We start from the raw sequence: 24,991 nt of genomic DNA, 5'->3' as shown, positions 1-24,991 counted from the left end.
AGGGAAGGAGAGAGGGGGGCAGTAGTGATAGGGGACTCAATCGTTAAGGGGGCAGACAGACGATTCAGTGGATGCAGGAAGGAATCTCGGAAGGTAGTTTGCCTCCCAGATGCCAGGGTTCGGGATGTTTCAGATCGTGTCCAAGATATCCTGAAGGGGGAGGGAGAACAGCCAGAGGTCGTGGTACATATTGGTACCAATGACATAGGTAGGAAAAGGGAAGAAGTCCTGAAAAAAGACTATAGGGAGTTAGGAAGGAAGTTGAGAAGCAGGACCACAAAGGTAGTAATTTCAGGATTACTGCCTGTGCCACGTGACAGTGAGCATAGGAACAGAATGAGGTGGAGGTTAAATGTGTGGCTGAGGGATTGGAGTGAGGGGCAGGGATTCAGATTTCTGGATCATTGGGGCCTCTTTTGGGGCAGGTATGACCTGTTCAAAGAGGACGGGTTGCACTTGAATCCCAGGGGGACCAATATCCTGGCGGGGAGGTTTGCTAAGGCTACTGGGGAGAGTTTAAACTAGAATTGTTGGGGGGTGGGATCCGAACTGAAGAAACTGGGGAAGAGGTGTTTGGCTCTCAAATAGAGAAAGCTTCTAGTCGGTACGAGAGGGAGGATAGAGAAGGGATGGGCTCAGACCGACAGTTTGAGATGTGTCTATTTTAACACAAGGAGTAGAGTGAACAAGGCAGATGAGCACAGAGCTTGGATGAATACTTGGAACTATGATGTGGTGGCCATTACAGAGACTTGGATGGCTCAGGGACAGGAATGGTTACTTCAAGTGCCGGGTTTTAGATGTTTCAGAAAAGACAAGGAGGGAGGCAAAAGAGTTGGGGGAGTGGCACTGTTGATCAGAGATAGTGTCACGGCTGCGGAAAAGGTGGACGTCATGGAGGGATTGTCTACGGAATCTCTGTGGGTGGAGGTTAGGAATAGGAAGGGATCAATAACTTTATTAGGTGTTTTTTATAGGCTGCCCAATAGTAACAGGGATATCGAGAAGCAGAGAGGGAAGCAGATCCTAGGAAGGTGTGACAATAGCAGAGTTGTTGTGATGGGAGATTTTAATTTCCCAAATATTGATTGGCATCTCCATACAGTGAGGGGTTTAGATGGGGTGGAGTTTGTTAAGTGTGTTCGGGAAGGGTTCTTGACACAATATGTAGATAAGCCTACAAGAGGAGACACTGTGCTTGATTTGGTATTGGGAAATGAACCTGGTCAGGTGTCAGATCTCTCAGTGGGTGAACATTTTGGTGATAGTGATCATAATTCTATCTCCTTTGTGTTAGCACTGGAGAGAGATAGGAACAGACAGACTAGAAAGGCATTTACTTGGAGTAAAAGGAATTATGAGGCTCTCAGGCAGGAAATTGGAAGCTTAAATTGACAACAGATGTTCTCAGGGAAAAGTACAGGAGAAATGTGGCAAATATTCAGGGGATATTTGTGTGGAGTTCTGCATAGGCATGTTCCAATGAGACAGGGGAGTCACGAGAGGATACAGGAACCGTGGTGTACAAAGGCTATAGTAAATCTAGTCAAAAGAAAAGCTCACAAAAGGTTCAGAGAGCTAGGTAATGTTAGAGATCTGGAAGAGTATAAGGCTAACGGGAAGGAGCTTAAGAAGGAAATTAGGAGAGCCAAAAGGGGCCATGAGAAGGCCTTGTCGGGCAGGATTAAGGAAAACCCCAAGGCATTCTACAAGTATGTGAAGAGTAAGAGGATGAGACGTGAAAGAATAGGACCTATCAAGTGTAACAATGGGAAAGTGTGTATGGATCAGGAGGAAATAGCAGAGGTACCTAATGAATACTTTAATTCAGTATTCACTGTGGGAAAGGATCTTAGTGATTGTAGTGATGACTTACAACAGACTAAGAAGCTTGTGCATGTAGATATTAAGAAAGAGGAGGTGCTGGAGCTTTTTGAGAGCATCGAGTTGGATAAGTCGCAGGGATTGGATGAGATGTACCCCAGGCTGCTGTCGGAGGCGAGGGAGGAGATTGCAGAGCGTCTGGTGATGATCTTTGCTTCATCAATGGAGACGGGAGAGGTTCCGGAGGATTGGAGGGTTGCGGATGTTGTTCCCTTATTCAAGAAAGGGAATAGAGATAGCCCAGGAAATTATAGACCAGTGAGTGTTACTTCAGTGCGTGGTAAGCTGATGGAGCAGATCCTGAGAGGCAGGATTTATGAACATTTGGAGAGGTATAATATGATTAGGAATAGTCAGCATGGCTTTGTCAAGGGCAGGTCCTGCCTAATGAGCCTGATTGAATTTTTTGAGGATATGACTAAACACATCGGTGAAGGGAGAGCAGTAGATGTAGTGTATATGGATTTCAGCAAGGCATTTGATAAGGTACCACATGCAAGGCTTATTGAGAAAGTAAGGAGACATAGGATCCAAGGGGACATTGCTTTGTGGATCCAGAACTGGCTGGCCCACAGAAGGCAAAGAGTGGTTGTTGACGGGTCATATTCTGCATGGAAGTCGGTGACCAGTGGTGTACCTCAGGGATCTGTTCTGGGACTCTTACTCTTTGTGATTTTTATAAACGACCTGGATGAGGAAGTGGAGGGATGGGTTAGTAAGTTTGCGGATGACACAAAGGTTGGAGGTGTTGTGGATAGTGTGGAGGGCTGTCAGAGGTTACAGCGGGACATAGATAGGATGCAAAGTTGGGCTGAGAAGTGGCAGATGGAGTTCAACCCAGATAAGTGTGAAGTGGTTCATTTCAGTAGGTCAAATATGATGGCAGAGTATAGTATTAATAGTAGGACTCTAGGCGGTGTGGAGGATCAGAGGGATCTTGGGGTCCGAGTCCATAGGACGCTCAAAGCAGCTGCACAGGTTGACTCTGTGGTTAAGAAGCTATATGGTGTATTGTCCTTCATCAATCGGGGAATTGAATTTAGGAGCCGAGAGGTAATGCTGCAGCTATATAGGTCCCTGGTCAGACCCCACTTGGAGTACTGTGCTCAGTCCTGGTCACCTCACTACAGGAAGGATGTGGAAGCCATAGAAAGGGTGCAGAGGAGATTTACAAGGATGCTGCCCTGGATTGCGGAGCAGGTTGAGGGAACTCAGTCTTTTCTCCTTGGAGTGACGGAGGATGAGGGGGGACCTGACAGAGGTATATGATGATGAGAGGCTTTGATCGGGTAGATAGTCAGAGGCTTTTTCCTAGGGCTGAAATGGTGGCCACAAGAGGACATAGGTTTAAGTTGCTGGGGAGCAGGTATAGAGGAGATGTCAGGGGTAAGTTTTTTACTCAGGGAGTGCTGAGTGCGTGGAATGGGCTGCCGGCAACGGTGGTGGAGGCAGATACGAGAGAGTCTTTTAAGAGAATGTTGGATAGGTACATGGAGCTGAGAAAAATAGAGGGCTATGGGTCTCTAAGGTAGGGACATGTTCGGCACAGCTTTGTGGGCCGAAGGTCCTGAATTGTGCTGTAGGTTTTCTATGTTTCTAAGCCTAATGGGCACCTAATGGGAAAGTTCAGGGTAGTAATGAAACTCAGAGGTTGACAGTGAGCTGCCATTTGTGTGTGGCAAAAGCTGTGGTGATTTACAATTCTCAAGTTACCTCAGTTGCTGAATGATCTGCATGTTAATGGAGCAAGTTGTTCCAGTGCTATTCAATATCTCTGTGCTATTCAATAGTTTCATTACATGGTGTTCACTCTTTCTTTTTCAGCTGAATTTAAATCCTCCTGTGGAATCAAAACATTTCCAGAAACAATCTGTGAGGAATTATTTAAAGATCATCCGGGTCTGGAAAACCTGCTGCCTGAAATGAAACCTGAAGGAAGACAGGGAATTCTGATTTTCTCCAGAAGCTGGGCTGTTGACATTGACTTGCCTAGGAACCAAGGTGTAATATGTGATGCTCTGCTCCTGGCTGCAGGGGAATTTCCACTATTCTACACTATTGCCAGAGAAGGCGAGGCAGTAACTGAGTATTCAAGAAACACAGCAATGTCCATCAAACAAAAGATGGTGAATCTGGGGGGATATGCAGGAAAACTCTGTATCATTCCTAAAATCCTTTATTATATGGACGCTGATTCCAATAAAGACAGTCAGTGGCAGACTGTGACCGAGTTACAAGTTCTGTACCCACCTAGTTATAAACACCTAACAGAAGATAACATCACAGAAATGCAGAAAGCAGTCATTATTCTTCTCCTGCATTTCAAGTCTTTCCTAAGTGATCAGATTGGCAGTGAATTTCTCAATTTGCAAACACTGGAGCAATTTCAAATTCTTCATTTAAAACACAACATTGAGAAATGCAAAAAACTGTTCATACATGGTCTTCCTGGAACTGGGAAAACAGTTATGGCCGGACAACTCATTAGAAGAATTATCAACACCTTCCACTGTGGAAAAGATGAAGTCCTTTATATTAGTGAAACTACTCCGCTGCAACAATTTATGAGGTAACATTTGCATTTCTACCATTATAGAATAGATGCATTTTTTTTATTGTAGTTTGATTCATGGTTGATTATTTTCCCCAGTTCCATTCCCCATTTTTCGATCAATCCAACCTTACCTGACACAAATCCTACCATTGCCCCAATTTTACAAGCTCACTCAATATCTCCATTACTAATTGGGAACATCTCCCTCCGTCCTATCCACTTAGATTTGTAGATCCTCAACTTTCTTTTCTTTATCTTGGCCTTATCTGTCACTTCCTTGTTAACCAGAAAAGTAAAGCTAAACATCTTTATTTATATAGTGGATTCTTTTATTTCACCATGTCCAAACCCACTATGAAATGTAGTCCAACAGACCATGGCAGCCAATTTACACAGAACAAGAATCAAGAAGCAGTAATGTGATAATGATCAGTTAGTCCATTTGTGAAGGATGTATGTTGGACAGGACACCAGAGACACCCTTGTTTTTTGAAATTGCTTCACAAACATGGGGCCCTGGCTTCATGTTTTGTCCAAAGAACAACACCTTTGACGTTGCAGCTGTTTTGGAGTATCACTGGACGTTGCTGTTCAGGACTCTGGAGTTAAATCCAGAAATGTCGGACGAAGCTACAGCTGGCAAGCTTTCCTGTGGTCGTGCTGAAACATCTGTGCAAGTGTTAAGCTATGTACTCAGATGTGTAAAGGCTATCACCAGGTAATGCTTCTGAAATGTGGCACAGGTGAGCTTCTTGACTAAAATTTTACATTAAATTTTAATTTTAGCCAAAGATTTGAATGTACTTGCGTCACAAGGAAAACCTTTATGACAAATCTGTTTCCAAATGTGAAGCACATCATTGTCGATGAGGCTCAAAACTTCCGCCGTGAAGATGGTAAATGGTACGAGAAGGCTGAGGATCTCAGAACAAAGAAGGAAACACATCCTGATGGACCAGGAGTCTTTTGGATATTCATGGATTACTTCCAAACTTCCCACCCTTTTCCGAATGGATTACCCAAAATTCATTGGCAGGATCCAAGAGAGGAGTTGACATTAGTAGTTCGGAATGCAAAGAAAATACATGATGTTGTCCACAAACATCTTAATAATATTGTCAGGTCACAATCTGAGGGAAAAACACAGAAGTTTCTGAAAGAGCTATCTGAAAGAGCCATTTGCAGTCATTCATTTGAAGGGGAAGTTAACAAAAAACATGAAATGACACGAAAGGAGATTGTTAGGTATATAGCATCGCACATAGAGTCATACTTTAAGGAAGGGTATTCACCTAAAGACATAGCTATCCTGTGCCGTACTGAAGGAGAATGTGAAAGTTACAGTGTACTACTGCAGCCTGAGCTTACAGCATGTGTAGTGAAAGCAGAGGAAATACTTGAAGATTGTATTGTCCTTGATAGTTTACGCCGATTTTCAGGCCTGGAAAGAACAATTGTATTTGCCATCAACCCTGTACCTCATCCTGACCAAGGGGAAATAGCTCATAATGTTGTGGTTTGTGTGGCTTCACGAGCAAGGACAAAGCTTCATATATTGTATGAAGACTGAACTAATTTAGTCTTTGCACTAAGAACAATAATTGGTTCTGAAGTTGTTTCAGGCACTGTGGACTTCAAGGGGTGGGGATAATCATTGATGATACAAAATGACAATTTTTAACATTTAATGTGACTGTTAGTACAGAATGGGTGCTGCTTCAACTGAATGCAAAGGTCAGGATTTGTTAAGTGTGGGAAAAGAGCTGCTGCTTTGGCATTTTTGTTAAAGTAGGCTTAAATTAATCAGCTGCTGCACTTGAACTGCATGCAGCTTAGGGCAGTACTAACCTTGTGAGTTTGGTCACTCAGTGCGGCACTCTAAACTTCTAGTTTAAATTCGATAACAAATGTTAACAAATGTTTCTTAAAATTAATAGATGACTTCTTACCATCAGAATCTGACTTATTATCACTGACTTGTGAAATTTATTGTTTTGTGGCAGCAGAACAGTGCAAAGACATAAAATTACTATAAATTACAAAAAAAAGTGCAAGTAAAAAGGAATAACGAATTAGGGTTCATGGGTTCATGGACCATTCGGAAACCTGATGGCGAGTGGCGGGTTGGGGAAGAAGCTCTTCTTGAATCGTTGAGTGTGGGTCTTCAGGCTCCTGCTGAGACCTACAGTTCCTGCAGCATGTGGGAGCTTCAGGCTGCTTCAGGTGTGCTGGGGGCCATGTGTACATGAAGTACCTTCAGCTGCTGAGACTTGACCTCAGGATTTTGAAGCTTGGGAAGCAGCTGGACTTACTGCAGTGCGAGGGAAGCTGAGGGGTTTCTATGCTGTATGCTCCAGCAGATGGCAATCTTGCACCCTCTGCATTTGAAAGACAACAAGCTTGGGAATGTTTAGGATGTGCATTTCTCTCAGTCCAGTGGGGGATGATGATTGCTTGAAGGAGGGGTAGGCCAGAAATGGTGCCATGGATAGAGGGCTTCACCCAGAGGTATAGAGTGGAAATGTCATGGTCATGGTCATGGTCAGAAGTTCAGACCAGCCTTTCTGTAACTGTCTTGACTGATGTGTTGCCTCCCTGGAGACAGACTAGAACAAAACAGTACAGCACAGGAACAGGCCCTTCAGCCCACGATACCTATGCTGACCATGATGCCAAATTAAACTAATCCCATCTGCTGGCACATGGTTCCTATCCCTGCCTGTTCATGTGCAAGTCTAAATGCCTCTTAACCTCCACTATCGTGTCCACTTCCTCTACCATCCCTGGCTGCACATTCCAGGCACCCACTACTCTCTGAGTAAAAACAAAACTTGCTGCACACATCTCCTTTAAACATTCCCCCCTCACCTTAAAGCTATGCCCTCTAGTATCTTGCATTTCTGCCCTGGGAAAGAGACTCTGACAATCTACCCTAACTGCGCCTCTCAGAATTTTATAAGCTTCTACTCGGTCTTTCCTTAGCCTCGTGCTCCAGGAGAAAACAATCCATGTTTGTCCGGCCTCTCTTTATAGCTGATACACTCTGATCCAGGCAGCATCCTGGTGAACCTATTCTGCATCCTCTCCAAAGCCTCCACATCTTTCCTGTAATGGGCGGAAGGGGTTCAGCAGAATTGCACACAGTGCTCCAAGTGTGGCCTAACCAAAGCTTTATACAGCTGTAATGTGACTTCCTGACTCTTATACCCAGTGCCCCGACCGATGAAGGCAAGTAAGTTGTACACTGTTTCCACCCTATTTGCTTGTGATGCCACTTTCAGGGAGCTATGGACTTGGACTCCAAATTCCTCGTCGCACAGAATATTCTGAGAGGGACGGGGGGAACAAGAAGTTGGGGTTCATGTTGGAAACAATGTCATGGGAAGGAAAAGGGTTGATGTTCTGCACTAGAGTTTTCAGGGTGCGGGGGGTGAATGTTAAAAAGTAGAATCCTCAGAGTGGTAATCTCTGAATTATTCCCAGTGCCAAGGGCCAGCGAGGTTAGAAATAAGATGATAAAAAGGATCAGTGTTTGGATTGAGGAATAGTGCAAGAGAGAGAGGGCTTCATTTTCTTGGGGCTTCGAGACCAGTAGTGGGACAGGTGGGACTTGTTCAAAAGGAATGGGTAGTACCTCACCGGGACTGGGATCAACATTCTCATTGGGAGACACAAGAGACTGCAGGTGTTGGAATCTGGAGCACAAAGCAATCTGCTGGAGGAACTGAGCGGGTTGAGCAGCCTCTGTGGGAGAAGGAACTGTCGATGTTTCGGTTCGAAACTCTGCATCAGCACTGAGTAAATCTTCATTGGGAGCTTCAGTCATGTGGCTGAGGGGGGTTTAAATTAAGTTGGGTGAGCGCCAGCACATCGCAATAGAAAGGGGGAGTAGCGTACGTAAAGAACTTGGGAGTGTTAGAGAAGGAAATAAACAAGAGCAGACCAAGAGACAACAAGGAATACTGAAATGGGTTTAAAATACATGACTGTAAGCACACAAAGTGGAAGGAATAATTGCCATGATGTCATGGCAATAACTGAATCGATTCAGAAGGACAGATTGGACACTCATTATGCCTGGGTACGAGGTGTTCAGAAAAGAATAAGGATGTGAAAAGAGGTGGAAAGGCAGGACTAATTAAGGAAGATGGTATCATGTTGGATGAGGAGGCCAGTCCTTGAGAGGTCAACTACTGAATCCATTTGGATAGAGTTGGGAAGCTGGAAGGGAGCTAACACTTTACTAGAAGTATTCCACAGCCCATCAAATAGTGGCAGAACTTTAGAGTGGTGACATTTTGGGATTTCAGATGCTGCAAAATTGATAGGAAAACTAGAGTCCGACACCATAGCTTCAGGCCCTTCGGCCCACTGTGTCCACGCTGACCATTGCACCCGTTCATCGGCATCCAGTCCATAGCTCTTTCTGCCTTGGTGGTTCAAGTGTCTATCTAGATGCTGCTTAAATGTTGTGAGAGAACCTGCTTCCACCAGTTCCTTAGGCAGGGCAGTCCAGATTCCAACTACTCTCCCTGTGGAAAAATTCCCTCTCTAAACCTCCTACCTTATACCCCTGCCATCTTGGTTTGGACACCCTCACCACGGGAGGAGGATTCTTGCTATCTATCCCCCTCATAATTTTGTACATCTCTGTCATGTCACCCCATCAGCCTTCTTCGCTCCAGGGAAAACAAACGCAGCCTGTTTAATCCCTTTTAAATGAATTTTCTCTGCACCCTCACCAGCACATACAGATTCTTCCTATAATGTGGTGACCAAAAGTGCGTACAGAACTTCAGGTGTGGCCTAACCACTGTTTTATAAAGTCGTAACGTGATGCCCATGTTCTTATATTCTCTGCCACTTGTAGGGATCCATGGACTTGTACCCCAAGTCTCTCTACATCACACTTCTCAGTATGAATCCTACCATTTACAGTATAAATCCTACCCCTATTTGACTTCCCAAATGCATCAGTCTGTACTTATTTGGATTAAATTCCATCTGCCAGCTCTCTACCCAATTTTCCAACTGATTTATATCAAGCTATAGCCTAAGACAATCCACCTCTAATATTAGAGTACAGTTGAAGTTTATGTTATTATTCTTAGAGTAAAGGACAAAGAAGGAAAGGGCTTATGTGGTCATAAGGCAGCTTTCTTGATAAATGGATCTGGTAAATCTGATTCTGGGGAAGTGAGATGGGCCGGGTGTCTGTGGGAGTATGCTTCAGGAGCAGTGGTCATTGGATTTATGAGGATTAGGTGAGTAATGGAGAAAGGCTGAGAGAAAACTAAAGTAGATCTACTTAATTTGTGGGGGGCTTATGAAGAGGGGTTACATCAGACCAAAAGGTGAGCTTTGAAGAGCTGGTGTTTTGCATGCAGGCTGCGTGTGTTTCTCCCAAAGGGAAAGATAAGGTCAGAGCCAGTGCTCTCTGGATGACAAAGGGGAGAGAGAACGAGGTGGAAGGAGAAAGGGTGTATGGTGCAGCTGAGGTGAATAACTCCAGTGAAGAGCAGGCAGAACATAGTGAACTGAGTAGGGAAGTGAAAAGGAAAGTAAGGCAACCAAAGAGCTTGAGAAGAGAATGGTAGCTGAAATAAAGGGGAACCCAGAGGTCTTCTATGTACATGCAAATAGCAGGTGGGTTATAGGAGGGATGGGACAAATTAGTGATGAAGAAAGTCATCAAAGCAAAGAGGCAAAAGGCACAGCAGGAATTCTAAATGAGTACTTAATATCAGTCTTCACCTTAGAAGAGAGATGGGAGAAAAATTGATGGGGGGGGGGGTGGCAGTAGGAAGGCTGTCCATGCATCAGACAAGTTACCAGGTCTGGGTCTGATATTCCTCTGGATGTTGGGGGGGGGGGGAGTTCCCAAAAATTTCCAGTTCTCTGTGTGTACAAGTGAGGTGCCAGAGATCTGGAAGTGGCAAATGTAACACCAAAATAAAAATGGGGAATAAGGACATGCCCAATTACTGCAGGCCAGTCAGTTAATCTTGGTGGTGAAGAAACTCCTGGAAACTAATCACCCAGTAAACTTGTTAATAAAGAGGCAGCACTGCTTTGTTGAAGGCAAATTACGTTTGAATAATCTGATTAAATTTCTTGATGTACTAGAGAAAGTTGATGAAAATGTGGCAGATGTCGTACACATGGATTTTCAGGAGGCAAAGGAAGGTCCACCCAAAGGCAGATTTGCCAGATTGGGGCCCTTAGAATTAAAAGGCAACACAGCAAACACAGGGCATTAGATTTCGGGTGGAAGGAGGAGAACAGTGGTGAATAGTAGTTCATCAGGCTGGACGACAGTAGATAATCACAGGAGTCCATGCTAGGACCATTGGTTTTATATATTTATGCTGTAGGTATGATCTGGTGTTCACTGCCTATAAGGACGGTGAAAACAACCAACCAAGTCTTCCAAAAGGGGATTAGATAGGGATTTGAGAGAATAATTTGCAGGACTTTTGGGAAAGAGGGAGGAAATGGGACTGACGGGATTCTTTTACTAGGAGTTGCATAAATTCCTCGGCCTTCTGTGCCCTTTTAAGTCTGTGAATGTACATTTAATTTGTAATAAATTTCTTCATTAAATAGTTTTTGAGCATGTCTTTCACTGAGAAGAAACGAAACTAATTAATGGGATTATCTACAGAGCTAAGCCCTTGTCTTGTTTGTGGAGTATAAGAAGTGGTAACTAGTATCCAAAAGTATATTGCTTTATCTTTTGATTATATAATGTTCATACACTGTTGTTACCGGTTTGTGCTGAGGCTCACCTATGCTCAATGTTGTGTGTCATCTTGTGTAATGAACTTTCCAATCAAGCACTATATTCATGAAATTGTTTCTTTTATTACACTCAGATATAGTAATTCTGAAGTGTTGAATATATTATTGGATGTATTATCTTTGCATGCACAACATGATTAAATTAACTTTTAATAAACTTGCTATTAACTTTAACTTGAGTTGGGTCCTGTCCATATCTTGACCTTCCTGAGGTGAAGAAAGAGTGAAATACTGATGCTCAGTTTGAGTACCAGCTATGAGTATTCAACTTATCTGATACCCAGTACGTTGTAAATAGACAATTGTCAACCTCAGCCATAAATCTAAGTCCCAGTCAAAGTAATTTAATATTTACATTATGGTTCCCTTGAAAATCCCCAAATCCTGGTAACATCTTTATTATTATTTTGATAGGCACATGCATTGGGATCACATGTTAAGAAGCAGAGCATTCAATGTTATTAGTCTGAGTCAGTGTAACTGTGCAAACTGGCCTGAACTGAGGAACACGAGTATGTTAACTCTGGATCAAGTACCTTCTTTACGATGTGGGAGAAAACTGGAGCACCCAGTGTAAACCATGCAGTCACAGGGAGAACGCTCAAACTCCACACAGACAGCATCTGAGGTCAGGGTTGAGTCTGCTTCACCGGAACTGTGAGACACCAACTCAATCAACTGCACCACTGTGCTGCGAACAAAATGAGATACTGGCTCTACTAAAAGTACAAACGCATTGTACAAATCTTTTATAAAACACTAGTGAAATGTCAACAGGAATACTCTGAGAGGATGCCAAGGCTTTTGAAAGCATGGATTTAAAAAGTAAGACTTGCAGATTTCTCGAGGGGTTGAGGTCATCCCAAACAGTTTACTGCCAATGAAGGACTATTGAAAGATTGCAATGTACAAAATACAATGGCCGATCTGCACACAGATGTTCTTCAGGGTCGTGTCATGTGATCCCATACATCCACCTAATTGTGAAGTTGGGACCTTGTTTTAATGTTCCATCCAAAAGACGGCTCTGATGGTGTAGGACTCCCTTAGTACTGAGGAGTTGGCCTGGTTTGCTGCGCCTCTTTGCTGCAGTTGCACTGAAAGGCTCTCACCGCTTTAATGCCTTCTCAGCAACCTATGCACACACACATTAGCACGGACACACTGTCACAACACCTCGAAAACAACCGTTCCCTTCATCTTTCAGTCGTTGACATCAAGCAGTTGGTGCAGAATGAGGGCTGACCTTATTCAAACGTATAAGATCCTAAGGGGGCTTGACAAGGTAGATGTTGAGATGTTTCCATTAGTGGGAAGGTTATGAACAGGGAGACATAGCTACAAAATAAAGGGCCAGTCACTTAAAACTGCGGTGCTTAGAAATGCCTTCTCCCAGAGGGTGATGAATCGCTGGAACTCTCTGCCCCAGACTGTGGTGGAGGCCAGATCATTAGATATATCTAAGGTAGAGATAGATAAATACTTAAAGGATCGAGGAATTGAGGATTATGGGGAACTGGCACAGAAAAGGAGTTGAGGCCAGTGTAGATCAGCCATGATCATATTGAATGGTGGGGTAGGTTTGAGGGGCCGAGTGATCTGCTGCTGATGTTATTTGCTTGTGGTCTTGAGTAACAATTGACGTTGGCATTGCCAGCAATGTCCAAATCCTGTGAACAGATGCATTTCCAACAGGAAAAGAAATAATGAAGAAGAAAAAGGAAGCGCACAGGGGAGAAGGCAGGAAGATGGATGCCAGTGAAAGGGAGATTGAAGGAGCAGAAGTTGGGACCAGAACTTTGAAGTTGCCGAAGAAAGAACGTTTGCTGAAATGGGGGAAATAGTGTCCTATGGAATGGTCCTGGGGAAGGGGTGGCGGAGGCATTTTTTGAGACAAATGTTTGAATCACCAAGGCATAGAAGGTGAAATGCAAAGTGCTGGAAAATGGGGTCTGTATAGATGGGTACTTGATGGCCCATCAGCATGGGGGGCCGAAGGGCCTGTGCTGTGCTCTATGATGCTAGATCGCTGGGGATTTGTGATAGTACCAACTTGAAAGATAAGGTGAGAAAGAGTGTGCATGAATTGAGAGAGCTTAGTGGTGGAAGGGTTTATTCTGGTTGGAGGTCCATGACCAGTGGTGTTCTGCAGGGATCAGTGCTGGAACTTCTGTTGTTTGTAATATATATAAATGACTTGGATGAAAAGCTAGATGGGTGGGTTAGTAAGTTTGCAGACCCAACACAAGAATTGGTGGAGTTGCAGACATAGTAGAGATTTATCAAAGGATATAGATCAGTTACAGATATGGGCAGAGAAACAGCAGATGGAGTTTAATCCAGGCAAGTGTGAGGTGTTGCACTTTGGGAGATCAAATGTAAGGGGAAGGTACACAGTTAATGGCAGGACTGTTAACAGAAGTGATGTACAGAGAGATCTTTGAGTCCAAGTCCATAGCTCCCTGAAAGTGGCCACACAAGTAGATAAGGTAGTAAAGAAGGCATAGAATGTGCTTGCCTTCATTGTTTGGGGCAGGAAGTCATGTTGCAGCTATATAAAACCTTGGTTAGGATGCACTTGGAGTATTGTGTGCAGTTCTGGTCGTTCCATTACAGCAAGGATGTGGAGGCTTTGGTGAGGGCACAGAAGAGGTTTACCAGGATGTTGCCTGGGTTAGGGGGTATGAGCTGTAAGGAGAGGTTGGACAAACTTAGATTGTTTTCTCTGGAGCATCAGGGGCTGAGGGGAAACCTGTTAGAAGTTTATAAAATTATGAGAGGCAGAGATAGTGTAGACAGTCAGTATCTTTTCCCCAGAGTAGAAATGTCAAATACTAGAGGGCATTTAAGAGGCATTTAGACAGACACATGAACGTGCAGGGAATGGAGCGATATAGACCATGCGCAGGCAGAAGGGATTAGTTTAATTTGGCATCATGATCAGCACAAACATCGTGACTGAAGGGCCTGTTCCTGTGCTGTACTATGTTCTATAGCACCTCTCATTAGTTCCAATTGCCTGCAGTCTGAAATATTGCAGCCAGTGCTTTGGAACTGCTGGTCAGCTTCTGCTGTTTTCAGAGGCTGGTCTGGGTATGGTTCAGTTTCATATGTCTTGCTTTTCTTCTCTGCAGGCCAACCATCCTGTTGACCATTGTTGAACATGGAGCATCTCAGATCTCAGTCCTCCATCACAGACTTTGACCCCGTGGTTCTCCTGTCCAGTGCTTCAGTGCCCCAATTACCAGGAGAATGAGAAACAAGGTGGGGGAGGGGGGTGGTGGCTACTGACAGTGCTCAAGGAGAGCACTTCAAGCACCATGTGAAACCTTATCACAGGGAGTGCCCAGATCTGGGGATTGGAGTTGGATGGGCAGAGTGTTCAAGCCCACAGTCAAGGACGGTGCCATTGTAGTCCGGTGACTGACCTCTACCTTGCAGAAGTCGGACAGCAGCTCTCAGGCACTCCTCATACCTACCCCTGGACCATGACCCCACCAACGAACACCAGGCTACCATCTCCCGCACTGTCACAGATGTCATCACATCAGCAGACCTCCCCTCCACAGCCTCCCAGCCGATTGTCCAGTCCCTTCCCACCTGCAACTGGATACCTCGCATGCCCTCCACCATTTTAACAACTTCTGATTCCCCCCCCCCCCCCCCCCCCCCGCCTCATCTTCACTACGGATGTGCAGTTTCTGTACACCTCCATCCCCCATCAGGAAGGTCTTAAAGTTTTCCGTTTCTTTCTGCAACAAATGTCCAACAAATTTCCACGCCCCCCCGCCCCTCCCTCCACCCCACTGCCCACCAACATTCTCATCTGCCTGGATGAATTTATCCTTACCCTGAACAAGTTCTCTCTTGACTCTTCTCACTTCCTCGTAAGGACTCAATCCCTTTCTCCTTGTTTCTCCGTCCCCACCGCTTCTGCTCTCAAGATGAGGCCTTCAATTCCAGGGCATCTGAGACTTCCTCCTGTGTCAGGAAATGTGATTCCTTTCTACTGTGGTTGATGGAGCCCTCTCATATTTCCTCCATTTCCTGGACTTCTGCTCTCAACCCCCTCCCTCCAGACAGAACAGAGACAGAGTTCCCCTGGTCCTCACCTTTCACCCTATGAGCCTCCGCATCCAGCACATCACCCTTCGCCATTTCCACCAGCTGCAACTGGATCCCACCACCAGTCACACCTTCCCCTGCCCATCCCTTTCAGCCTTCTGCAGGGACCGCTCCCTCCGTGAGTCCCTGGTCCGCTCATCCCTCCCCACCCAACCCCCCACGCCCCCTGGCACTTTCCCCTGCAACCACAGGAGGTTCAACACTTGTCCTTACACCTCCTCCTTCACCATCATCATCCAGGAAGCTAACAGCCCTTCCAGGTGAGGCAGATGTTCACCTGCACCTCCTCCAGCCTTGTCTGCTGCACTCGGTGCTACCGATGTGGCCCCCTCTACGTCAGCGAGACCAAGCGCAGACTGGGTGACCAATTCTCAGAGCACCTGTGCTCTGTCCGCACTGGCCATCCTGAGCTCCCACTTGCATGTCATTTCAACTTCCCTTCCCATTCCCACACTGGCCTGTCCACTGCCTTCTCCACTGCTGGGGTGCAGCGGCATGCAAACTAAACAAACAACACCTTTTATTCTGCCTGGGTAGTTGACAACCCATGAAGATTGAGTTTTCCATTCCTACCAGATGTATCACGGCTTGGTACGGCAACTGCTCTGCCCAGGACCGCAAGAAACTACAGAGAGTTGTGGACACAGCCCAGAGAATCACGGAAACCAGCCTCCCCTCCATGGACTCTGTCTACACTTCTCGCTGCCTCGGTAAAGCAGCCAACATAATCAAAGACCCCACCCACCCCGGACATTCTCTCTTCTCCCCTCTCCCATCAGGCAGAAGATACAGGAGCCTGAGGGCACGTACCACCAGGCTGAAGGACAGCTTCTACCCCACGGTGATAAGACTATTGAATGATTTCCTTAGTACGATAAGATGGACTCTTGACCTCACAATCTGCTTTGTTGCGACCTTGCACCTTATCGTCTGCCTGCACTTTCTCTGTAGCTGTGACACTTTACTCTGCATTCTGTTATTGTTTTAACCTGCACTACCTCAATGTACTATTGCAATGAATTGACCTGTACGATCGGTTTGCAAGACAAGTTTTTCACTGGACCTCGGTACAAGTGACAATAATAAACCAATACCAATTTCAGGTAACTCTTACCCCCTGTGCTTACCACCCCCCCCCATCCACGTATTTCCCCACACCCTCTTTTTTTCCATACCCCACTCTAGCCCCCCACTCCCACCAATCACCCAGCTTTGTTCCCCTCCCCCACCTGGCTCCATCTGCCTGTCATCCCTCATCACCTTCTGGCCCCTGTCTCACCCCACCCCCTCTCCTCTGAATATTGACCACCCTTCCCTCAACACCCTCGGTCCCGATACAGGGTCTCAACCCGAAACATTGACCATTCCTTTCCCTCCACAGATGCTGCCTGAGTTCCTCCAGCATACTGTTTCTTGCTCCGGATTCCAGCATCTGAAGACTCCCGTGTCTCTGTTTTTGTCAGCCATTTCTCCCCATCAGAGTCCCACAAACAGTGAGGAACAAATTAAATCGTTTCCTTGGTCATAGTAGTTAAAAGAGGAATGCTAACCAGGACACAAAAAAATGACTTTAGGGCCTTGAAGATTTTAATCTCACGCAGTGGTAGGGGTTAACCAGTGGATCACACGGCGATTTGATTTGCTAGAGCAAAACACTTTGATCTAGGGGAAACACATCACCTTGGCCCAGTTGGTGACACCCTTGGTTAGAGAGTAGTTAAGCAGCTTCTTTCATGCAGCACGGTGAAGTAATATCCAGCAACATTAGGTCTGGCTGTTACAAAACAAAATTCATGAACATTATGCAGAATTCACTCTTCAAAGAAAGTCTGCCTGTCCCCTGAATGTTAAACTGCCCTAAAACAGAGGTCAGAGGGAATTTTTCACCTGAACAAAATTATCCTTTAAACGTTGCCTGACTTGCTCTGGAATAGAACCCACTCTCCAGTCTCCCTGGCAGTAGGCTTTGCCTCGATTGGAAGACTCATTGCTATTTGTTCCATAGTAAACTGTACCGTGCTAAAGTCATTGGAACACTCTTGACAATCTTTCATCCATCCGGCCTCCTGCTGTATAAACTCATTACTCCTGTTCTGGAAGCAAATGCAGCGGCTTTAGTATTAAGCAGCGGTGACAGTTTTATGTGTTTATATTAAATGAACAAAGTTTATATTATCTTGAAACTTAGTTAAAATCCTCCCTCAAGCCCACATCTGCTGTGTTAACTGTGCAGTGTCACAGAGAGACTCACTATGTGGTGTTGCAGTATATTGGAATTAATGTTTAGGTCTGGTCATAGAAAACCAAAGCACAGAAACAGGCCCTTCGGCCCACTGAGTGCAGGCAGGCCATCAGCCACACGTTTACACTAATCTGACATTCATTGCACTTTTTATTCTCCCCACATTCTCATTAACTCCCCCTCAGATTCTAGCGACAGACTGGGGGCAATTTACAGTGGCCAATTAACTCACCAACCCGCACGTCATTGGGATGGGGGAGGAAACCTGAGCACCCGGGAGAAACCCTAGTGGTCACAGGGAGAACATGCAAACTCCACACAGACAGCGCCCAGGGTCAGGAGTGAACCTGGGTCTGTGGTGTGAGGTTGTAGCTCTACCAGCTGTGCTACTCTGCTGCCCTATGATTCATTTATAAAGCTGTTCACTTGGAACATTGCAACCCCTAACCCCGACCCTCACAAAGGTAGGCTGGGATCTGCACCCCTCTTGCTATTTGGGTGTCTAATCCAATAATCCTGCAGGGAGAGCTCTCTGTAGTTCCTGAGCTATAATCTCTCAAGGATAAAGCTGTGCCAGGGCAGTGACTTTGAGCTTCAAGGTGTGAGGACATCTAATCTCTGTGCAACAATTGGCCCCGGTTGTGTCGTAAGACCATCATTAGAAGAGCTAATGATTAAAAGGATAGAGTCATAGAGTACTACAGCACAGAAACAGACCCTTTGGCCCGTCTAGTCCATGCTGACCTGGTTTTCTGCCTAGTCCCATCTACCTGCACCCAGACCATATCCCTCCAAACCCCTCCCATCCATGTACCTATCCAGACTTCTCTTAAATGTTACAATTGAACCCGCATCCACCACATCCGCTGGCAGCTCGTTCCACACTCGCACCACCCTCTGAGTGAAGTAATTCTCCCTCAGATTCCCCTTAAATATTTCACCTTTCACCCTAAACCTATGACCTGTAGTTCTAGTCTCACCCAACCTGAGGGGAAAAAGCCTGCATGCATTCACCCTATCGGTACCCCTCATAATTTTGTATATCACTATAAGATCTCCCCTCATTCTCCTGTGCTCCAGGGAATGAAGTCCTAACCTATTTGACCTTTCCCTATAACTCAGGTCCTCAAGTCCCGGCAACATCCGTGTAAATTTTCTCTGCTCTTTTTCAAGCTTATTGATATCTTTCCTGTAGGTAGGTGACCAGAACTGCACACAATACTCTAAATTCGGCCTCACCAATGTCTTGTACAATTTCAACATAACATCCCAACTCCTGTATTGCCTTGATTTATGAAGGCCAAAGTGACAAAAGCTCTCTTTACGACCCTATCTACCTGTGATGCCACTTTCAAGGAATTATGGATCTGTATTCCCAGGTCCCTCTGTTCTGCCGCACACCTCAGAGCCCTACCATTCACTGTAAGTCTTACCCTGGTTTGTCCTCCCAAAGTGCATCACCTCACACGTGTCTGCATTAAATTCCATCTGCCATTTTTCAGCCCATTTTCCCAGCTGGTCAAGATCACGCTGCAAGCTTTGATAGCCTTCCTCGCTGTCCACTATGCCCTCAATCTTGGTGTCATCCACGAATTTGCTGATCCAGTTTACCACATTATTAATATAGATGATAAACAACAACGGACCCAGCACCGTTCCCTGCGACACACCACTAGTCACAGGCCTCCAGTCAGAGAGACAACCATCTACTACCACTCTCTGGCTTCTCCTGCTAAACCAATATTGAATCCTGATGGATCCCTTGCAGGAACTAGTGGGCTTAAGTAAGTCACATCTCATGGAATGACTTACAAGCAGGTCACTATTTCAGTCTGCATTTGTGGCATATCTATACCAAATGGAAAGTCTTGTTTCTCTCCAAGAGATTAACCTGGAGCATCAAACTCATGCAGAAAATCAAGTAATATTTATACAAAGGCAAAATAATGTGGCTGTTGGAATCTGAAATAAACACAGGATGTTTCTGGACAGGTGTTACAGTGGTAGATCTACCTAACTGTGGCCGTAGTGAAATAATTATGGAAAGAGACCATAAAATATCAGAAATGTGTTCAATGTGCTTAAAGGCCTATCACATGACAAATCTTCTCATCCATCTCACTGGATGGAGCTCTATTAAAAAATCCCTCCAATGATGTAAAAGTTCCTCGTCTGCTCCTCAAGTCAAATAGGTTCAGTCTAAGCACCGTATGATGTAGCCCTCCCAGCTAGAACTGTAACAGCAGCCTTTATCAAAACTGCCAGAACCCTGTACTCTGTTACTTCTGTCATTCTTGGATATTGTTTGTAATGAGATCGGCCTTTAAGCACATTGAACACATTTCTGATATGTTATGGTCTATTTCCGTCACCAATAGCCTGTCCTGGTCAAATCACGTAGATGCCACAGCCAAGAAAGCTCGCCAGCGCCTCTACTTCCTCAGGAGGCTAAAGAAATTCGGTATGTCCCATTTGACACTCACCAACTTTTATCCATGCATCATAGAAAGCATCCTGTCTGGATGCATCACGGCTTGGTATGGCAACTGCTCTGCCCGGGACCACAAGAAACTGCAGTGAGTTGTGGACACAGCGCAGCGCATCATGGACACCAGCCTCCCCTCCTTGGACTGTTGTCATTACCTCTCACTGCCTTGGCGAAGCAGCCAGCGTAATCAAAGACCCCACCCACCCGGGACATTCTCTCTTCTCTCCTCTTCCATCAGGGAGAAGATACAGGAGCCTGAGGGCACGTACCACCAGACTTAAGGACAGCTTCTACCCCACTGTGATAAGACTATTGAACGGTTCCCTTATACAATGAGATGGACTCTGACCTCACGATCTACCTTGTTGTGACCTTGCACCTTATTGCACTGCACTTTCTCTGTAGCTGTGACACTTTACTCTGTACTGTTATTGTTTTTACCTGTACTACATCAATGCACTCTGTACTAACTCAATGTAACTACACTGTGTAATGAATTGACCTGTACGATCGGTTTGCAAGACCAGTTTTTCACTGTTCCTCGGTACAAGTGACAATAATAAACCAATACCAATACTGTAACCTGAAATTTAAAGGGCCATTCCTCGCCTTGTTTGACCATGTCGTTGGTAACATAACCACATCATAATCCCAATAATTGCTGCTCACCACACTTCCCAAACCCACTGCAGACGCTGATGTACCTGCATCCTGCTGAGCTCCTTCAGTCACCTTTTCTAGTTCCACATCGGACAGGGTGCACGTTCACTGTTCCATCGTGACCTCCGAATCAGAGATCCCGGGCCACTGGAACACTTCTTGCTGATTCCTAAAAACCTAAATTCAGCCATCCAAAGCACTGAGAACGGAGCTGATTCAAACAGTGGGAAATTAGAGGTAACGCATCTTCACTCAGATTCCCAGAGGGAGCCACTGTCACATCAACATTTGGACATGAGAAGGTCTGAATATTTTTATCTGGATAATGCCTGAGGTTTCAAACAAAGAAATTCAGCTCTTGTGGAGAATTTCTGTAACTTGAAAATGATCACCGGCGGTATAACCCGAAGGGGCCTCTTTGACTAAGTGTGAGGGAATCTTCTCTACTTGCCTGGATGCGTGCAGTGTTAACAATCCTTCAGAAGCTCAGTACAATCCAGGACCAAGCAGTCCACTTGAGTGTCTTTCCAAGCACCATACCAACCATGCATTCCTTCCACAGCTGACACACCAAGGCTGCAGTGTGGACCATCTACAAAATGCACTGCAATTTCTTGCCCAGGCTACTCCGACAGCACCTCCCAATCCCCTGATCCCTATTTCCAAGAACGACAAGGGCAGCAGGTTCATGGGACTGCAAGTTCCCCTCCACAGCATCCTGTCTCTGGCTATCACCTCGCCGCAGTTCAAGAAGGCAGCTCACAGCCACCTCCTCATGAGAAATTAGGATGGGCAATGAATTGGCAAGGTCACCCATATCTCAAAAGCAATGACCAAATAAAATAAAACAACATTTTGTTCATAATCTCTCAAGTTCCAGCAGGTTGCTGCATGTTGCAACACACAAAATGCTGGAGGAACTCGGCGGGTCAGGCAGCATCTATGGAGGGGAGTGGACAGCCCATGTTTCAGGTCAAGACCCTTCATCAGGACAGGCTGCATGTGAACATCAGTTGTCTATTAAACTTGCCACAAAAGGTTAAATCCAACAATTAATTGCATAAATAACTTTTAAGCAATGTGATATTTGTTAATGGCTGTTAATCTAGTGCCCAGAAAGTGAACAATTTAAAATATAGTGATCTATTCCTTCAAACTGAATTGTTGACAATTTAAATAAAAATATAAGTTTTCGCATTGATGTCTTACTTCTCCTTAACTCACTCTCTCTTCTCCTTTTCTACTTCCTAACTTGATCTGATTTGACGTTGAATTCACTTTTTTTAATTCACCTTCCTCATTGTTTGTCCCATTTCTCAAAAGGACCCAGACATGCTGATGCAGTTCCAGAAACTTACACGGCAGAACGTTTTTAAGATGACGGGTTCAGGAAGAATCATAACTAACCTGATTGAAATGTACCAGATTCTCACCAGGCTTCACAGGGTAGATGTGGGCAGAATATTTCTCCTGAATGACAAATCTAGAACAAAGCAGTGCACAGTCTCAAAATAAGGGGTGGGTTGTTCAGAGCTGAAGTGAGGAGAATTTTTTTCACTCAGAAGGAGGTGAATCTATGGAATTCCCTACACTGGAAGACTGTAAGATATACATACACCTGGAAAGGCAGGGGTTGAATAGGGGTAGTCAGCATGGCCTTGTGGTGAGAGATCATGTCTTACAACCTTGATTGAGTTTTTTTATGATGTCACCAAGAAAGCTGAAGAAGGCAGGGAGGTAGACGTGGTTTATAGTGGACTTCAGTAAGGCCTTTGATTAGGTTCCACGTGGTAGGCTGCTCTGGAAGGTTAGATCGCATGGAATCAGGGAGAGCTGCCTAATTCGATACACAATTGGCTTGATGGAAACAGAGGGTGATAGTGGAAGGTAGATTGGTTTATTACTGTCACTTGTACCGAGGTACAGTGAAAAACTTGTCTTGCACACCGATCATATAGGTCAATTCATTACAACAGTACATTGAGGAAGTACAGGGTAAAACAATAACAGAATGCAGAATAAAGTGTCACAGCCACAGAGAAAGTGCAGTGCAGGCAGACAGTAAAGTGCAAGGTCATAATGAGGTAGATTGTGAGGTCAAGAGTCCATCTTATCGTTCAATTGGCTTATAACAGTGGGATAGAAACTGTCCTTGAGCCTGGTGCTTCGTGTCTTCAGGCTTTTGTATCTTCTGCTCAGTGCGAGGGGGAAGAAGAGAGAATGTCCGGGGTGGGGGGGTGTTTGGTTCTGTTGGCTGCTTTACTGAGGCAGTGAGAAGTGTAGACAGAGTCTATGGAGGGGAGGCTGGTTTCCATGATGTGCTGGGCTGTGTCCACAACTCTCCACAGTTTCTTGTGGTCCTGGGCAGAGCAGTTGCTGTACCAAGCCATGATGCATCCAGGGAGGATGCTTTCTATGGTGCATTGATAAAAATTGGTGAGTGTCAAAGGGGACATGCCAAATTTCTTTAGCCTCCCGAGGAAGTAGAGGCGCTGGTGAGCTTTCTTGGCCGTGGCATCTACGTGGTTGGACCAGGACAGGCTATTGGTGATGTTCACTCCTAGGAACTTGAAGCTCTCAACCCTCTTGACCATAGCACCATTAATGTAGACAGGTGCATGTACACCGCCCCCTTTCCTGAAGTCAATGACCAGCTCTTTTGTTTAGCTAACATTGAGGGAAAGGTTGTTGTCATGACACCATGTCACTAAGCTCTCTATCTCCTTCCTGTACTCTGACTCATCATTACTTGAGATCTGGCCCACTGCGGTGGTATCATCTGCAAACTTGTAGATGGAGTTAGAGCAGAATCTGACCACGCAGTCATGAGTGTATAGGGAGTAGAGTAGAGGGCTGAGGACACAGCCTTGTGGGGCACCAGTGTTGAGAATAATCGTGCCGGAGGTATTGCTGCCTATCCTCACTGATTGTGGTCTGTTGGATCAGTTGCAGAGGGAGGTGTTGAGTCCCAGGTCTCGGAGTTTGGTGATGAGTTTGCTTGGAATTAAAGTATTGAATGCGGAACTGTAGTCAATAAACAATAGTCTAACGTCGGTGACTTTACTGTCCAGATGCTCCAGAGCTGAGTGTAGGGCCAGGGAGATGGCGTCCGCTGTAGACCTGTTTTGGAGTTAGGCCAATTGCAGTGGGTTGAGCTTGTCTGGGAGACTGGAGTTAATGCGTGACTTGACCAGCCTCTCAAAGCACTTCATGATGGTGGATGTCACAGCCACCGGTTGGTAGTCATTAAGGCACGTTAGCTTGTTTTTCTTTTGTACTAGCATGATAGTGGTGGGAACCTCCAATTGAAGCAGGGAGAGGTTAAAAATGTCTGCAAATACCCCACCAGCTGATCTGCACAGGATCTGAGGACACAGCCAGGGACACCATCTGGGCCAGATGCTTGCCGTGGGTTCACTATCCGGAAGACTGATCTTACGTCCTCAACGGTGACTATGGGTTCAGCTGCATTGGAGGCTGTCGGAGTGAGTGGTGACACTCCAATCCCCTTCTTTTCAAAATGTGCATAGAACTCATTAAGCTCATCGGGAAGGGATGTGCTGTTATCGGCAATGCTACCCAACTTGTAAGCATGTAAGCCCTGGCGCAATTGATGGAAGGTTTGGGACTCGATTTTGGACTGGTATTGTCTCTTGGCATCCCTGATAGCTTCATGGAGGTTGTATCTCAATTTCTTGCATAGGGCAGGGTCACCTGCCTTGAATGCCACTGTCCTAGACTTCAGTAGGGAGTGGATCTCCCAGTTCATCCATGGTTTCCAGTTTGGGAACACCCGGATTGTCCTCTTTGGTACACAGTCCTCAACACACTTGCTGATAAAGTTCATGACAGCGTGTTTCTCGGACAGGAGGCCCGTGACAAGTGGTGTGCCTCAGGGGTCGGTGCTGGGCCTATTTGTCATCTATATCAATGATTTGGATGAGAATGTACAAGGTATGGTTAGTAAGTTTGAAGATGACACTAAGGTATAGTGGACAATGAAAGAGGTTACCAAAAATTACAGGGGGATCTTGATCAGCTGGGTAAATGGGCTGAGCAATGGCAAATGGAGTTTAATTCAGTTAAGTGCAAGGTGTTGCATTTTGGAAAGTTAAATCTAGGTAGGACTTTCACAGTGAATGGCAGGACCCTGGGGAGATTGGCAGACAGAGGGATCTTGGAGTACAAGTACATGGTTCCCTGAAAATGGAGTCACAGATAGACAGGGTGGTGAAGA

The 24,991-nt window shown here is 45.4% G+C and overlaps 1 protein-coding gene across 2 annotated transcripts in view; it reads left to right on the top strand.

The window, feature by feature from the left end:
• LOC127581133 (schlafen family member 13-like) overlaps window positions 1–11,391 on the top strand; it is a 36,031-nt gene extending 24,640 nt beyond the window's left edge. For both annotated transcript variants that reach the window (XM_052035152.1, XM_052035153.1), the window contains exons 4-5: window positions 3,709–4,453; window positions 5,225–11,391. In XM_052035152.1, the coding sequence (XP_051891112.1) occupies window positions 3,709–4,453; window positions 5,225–6,008 (1,529 nt within the window). In that variant the 3' untranslated portion in view covers window positions 6,009–11,391. The remainder of the gene's footprint in view (window positions 1–3,708; window positions 4,454–5,224) is intronic.
• The last annotated feature ends 13,600 nt before the right edge of the window (window positions 11,392–24,991 follow it).

Source organism: Pristis pectinata, chromosome 21 (assembly GCF_009764475.1).
Source record: "Pristis pectinata isolate sPriPec2 chromosome 21, sPriPec2.1.pri, whole genome shotgun sequence".
In the NCBI taxonomy this organism is placed as follows: Eukaryota; Metazoa; Chordata; class Chondrichthyes; order Rhinopristiformes; family Pristidae; genus Pristis; species Pristis pectinata.
This window is presented reverse-complemented; position numbering and strand designations above follow the sequence as displayed.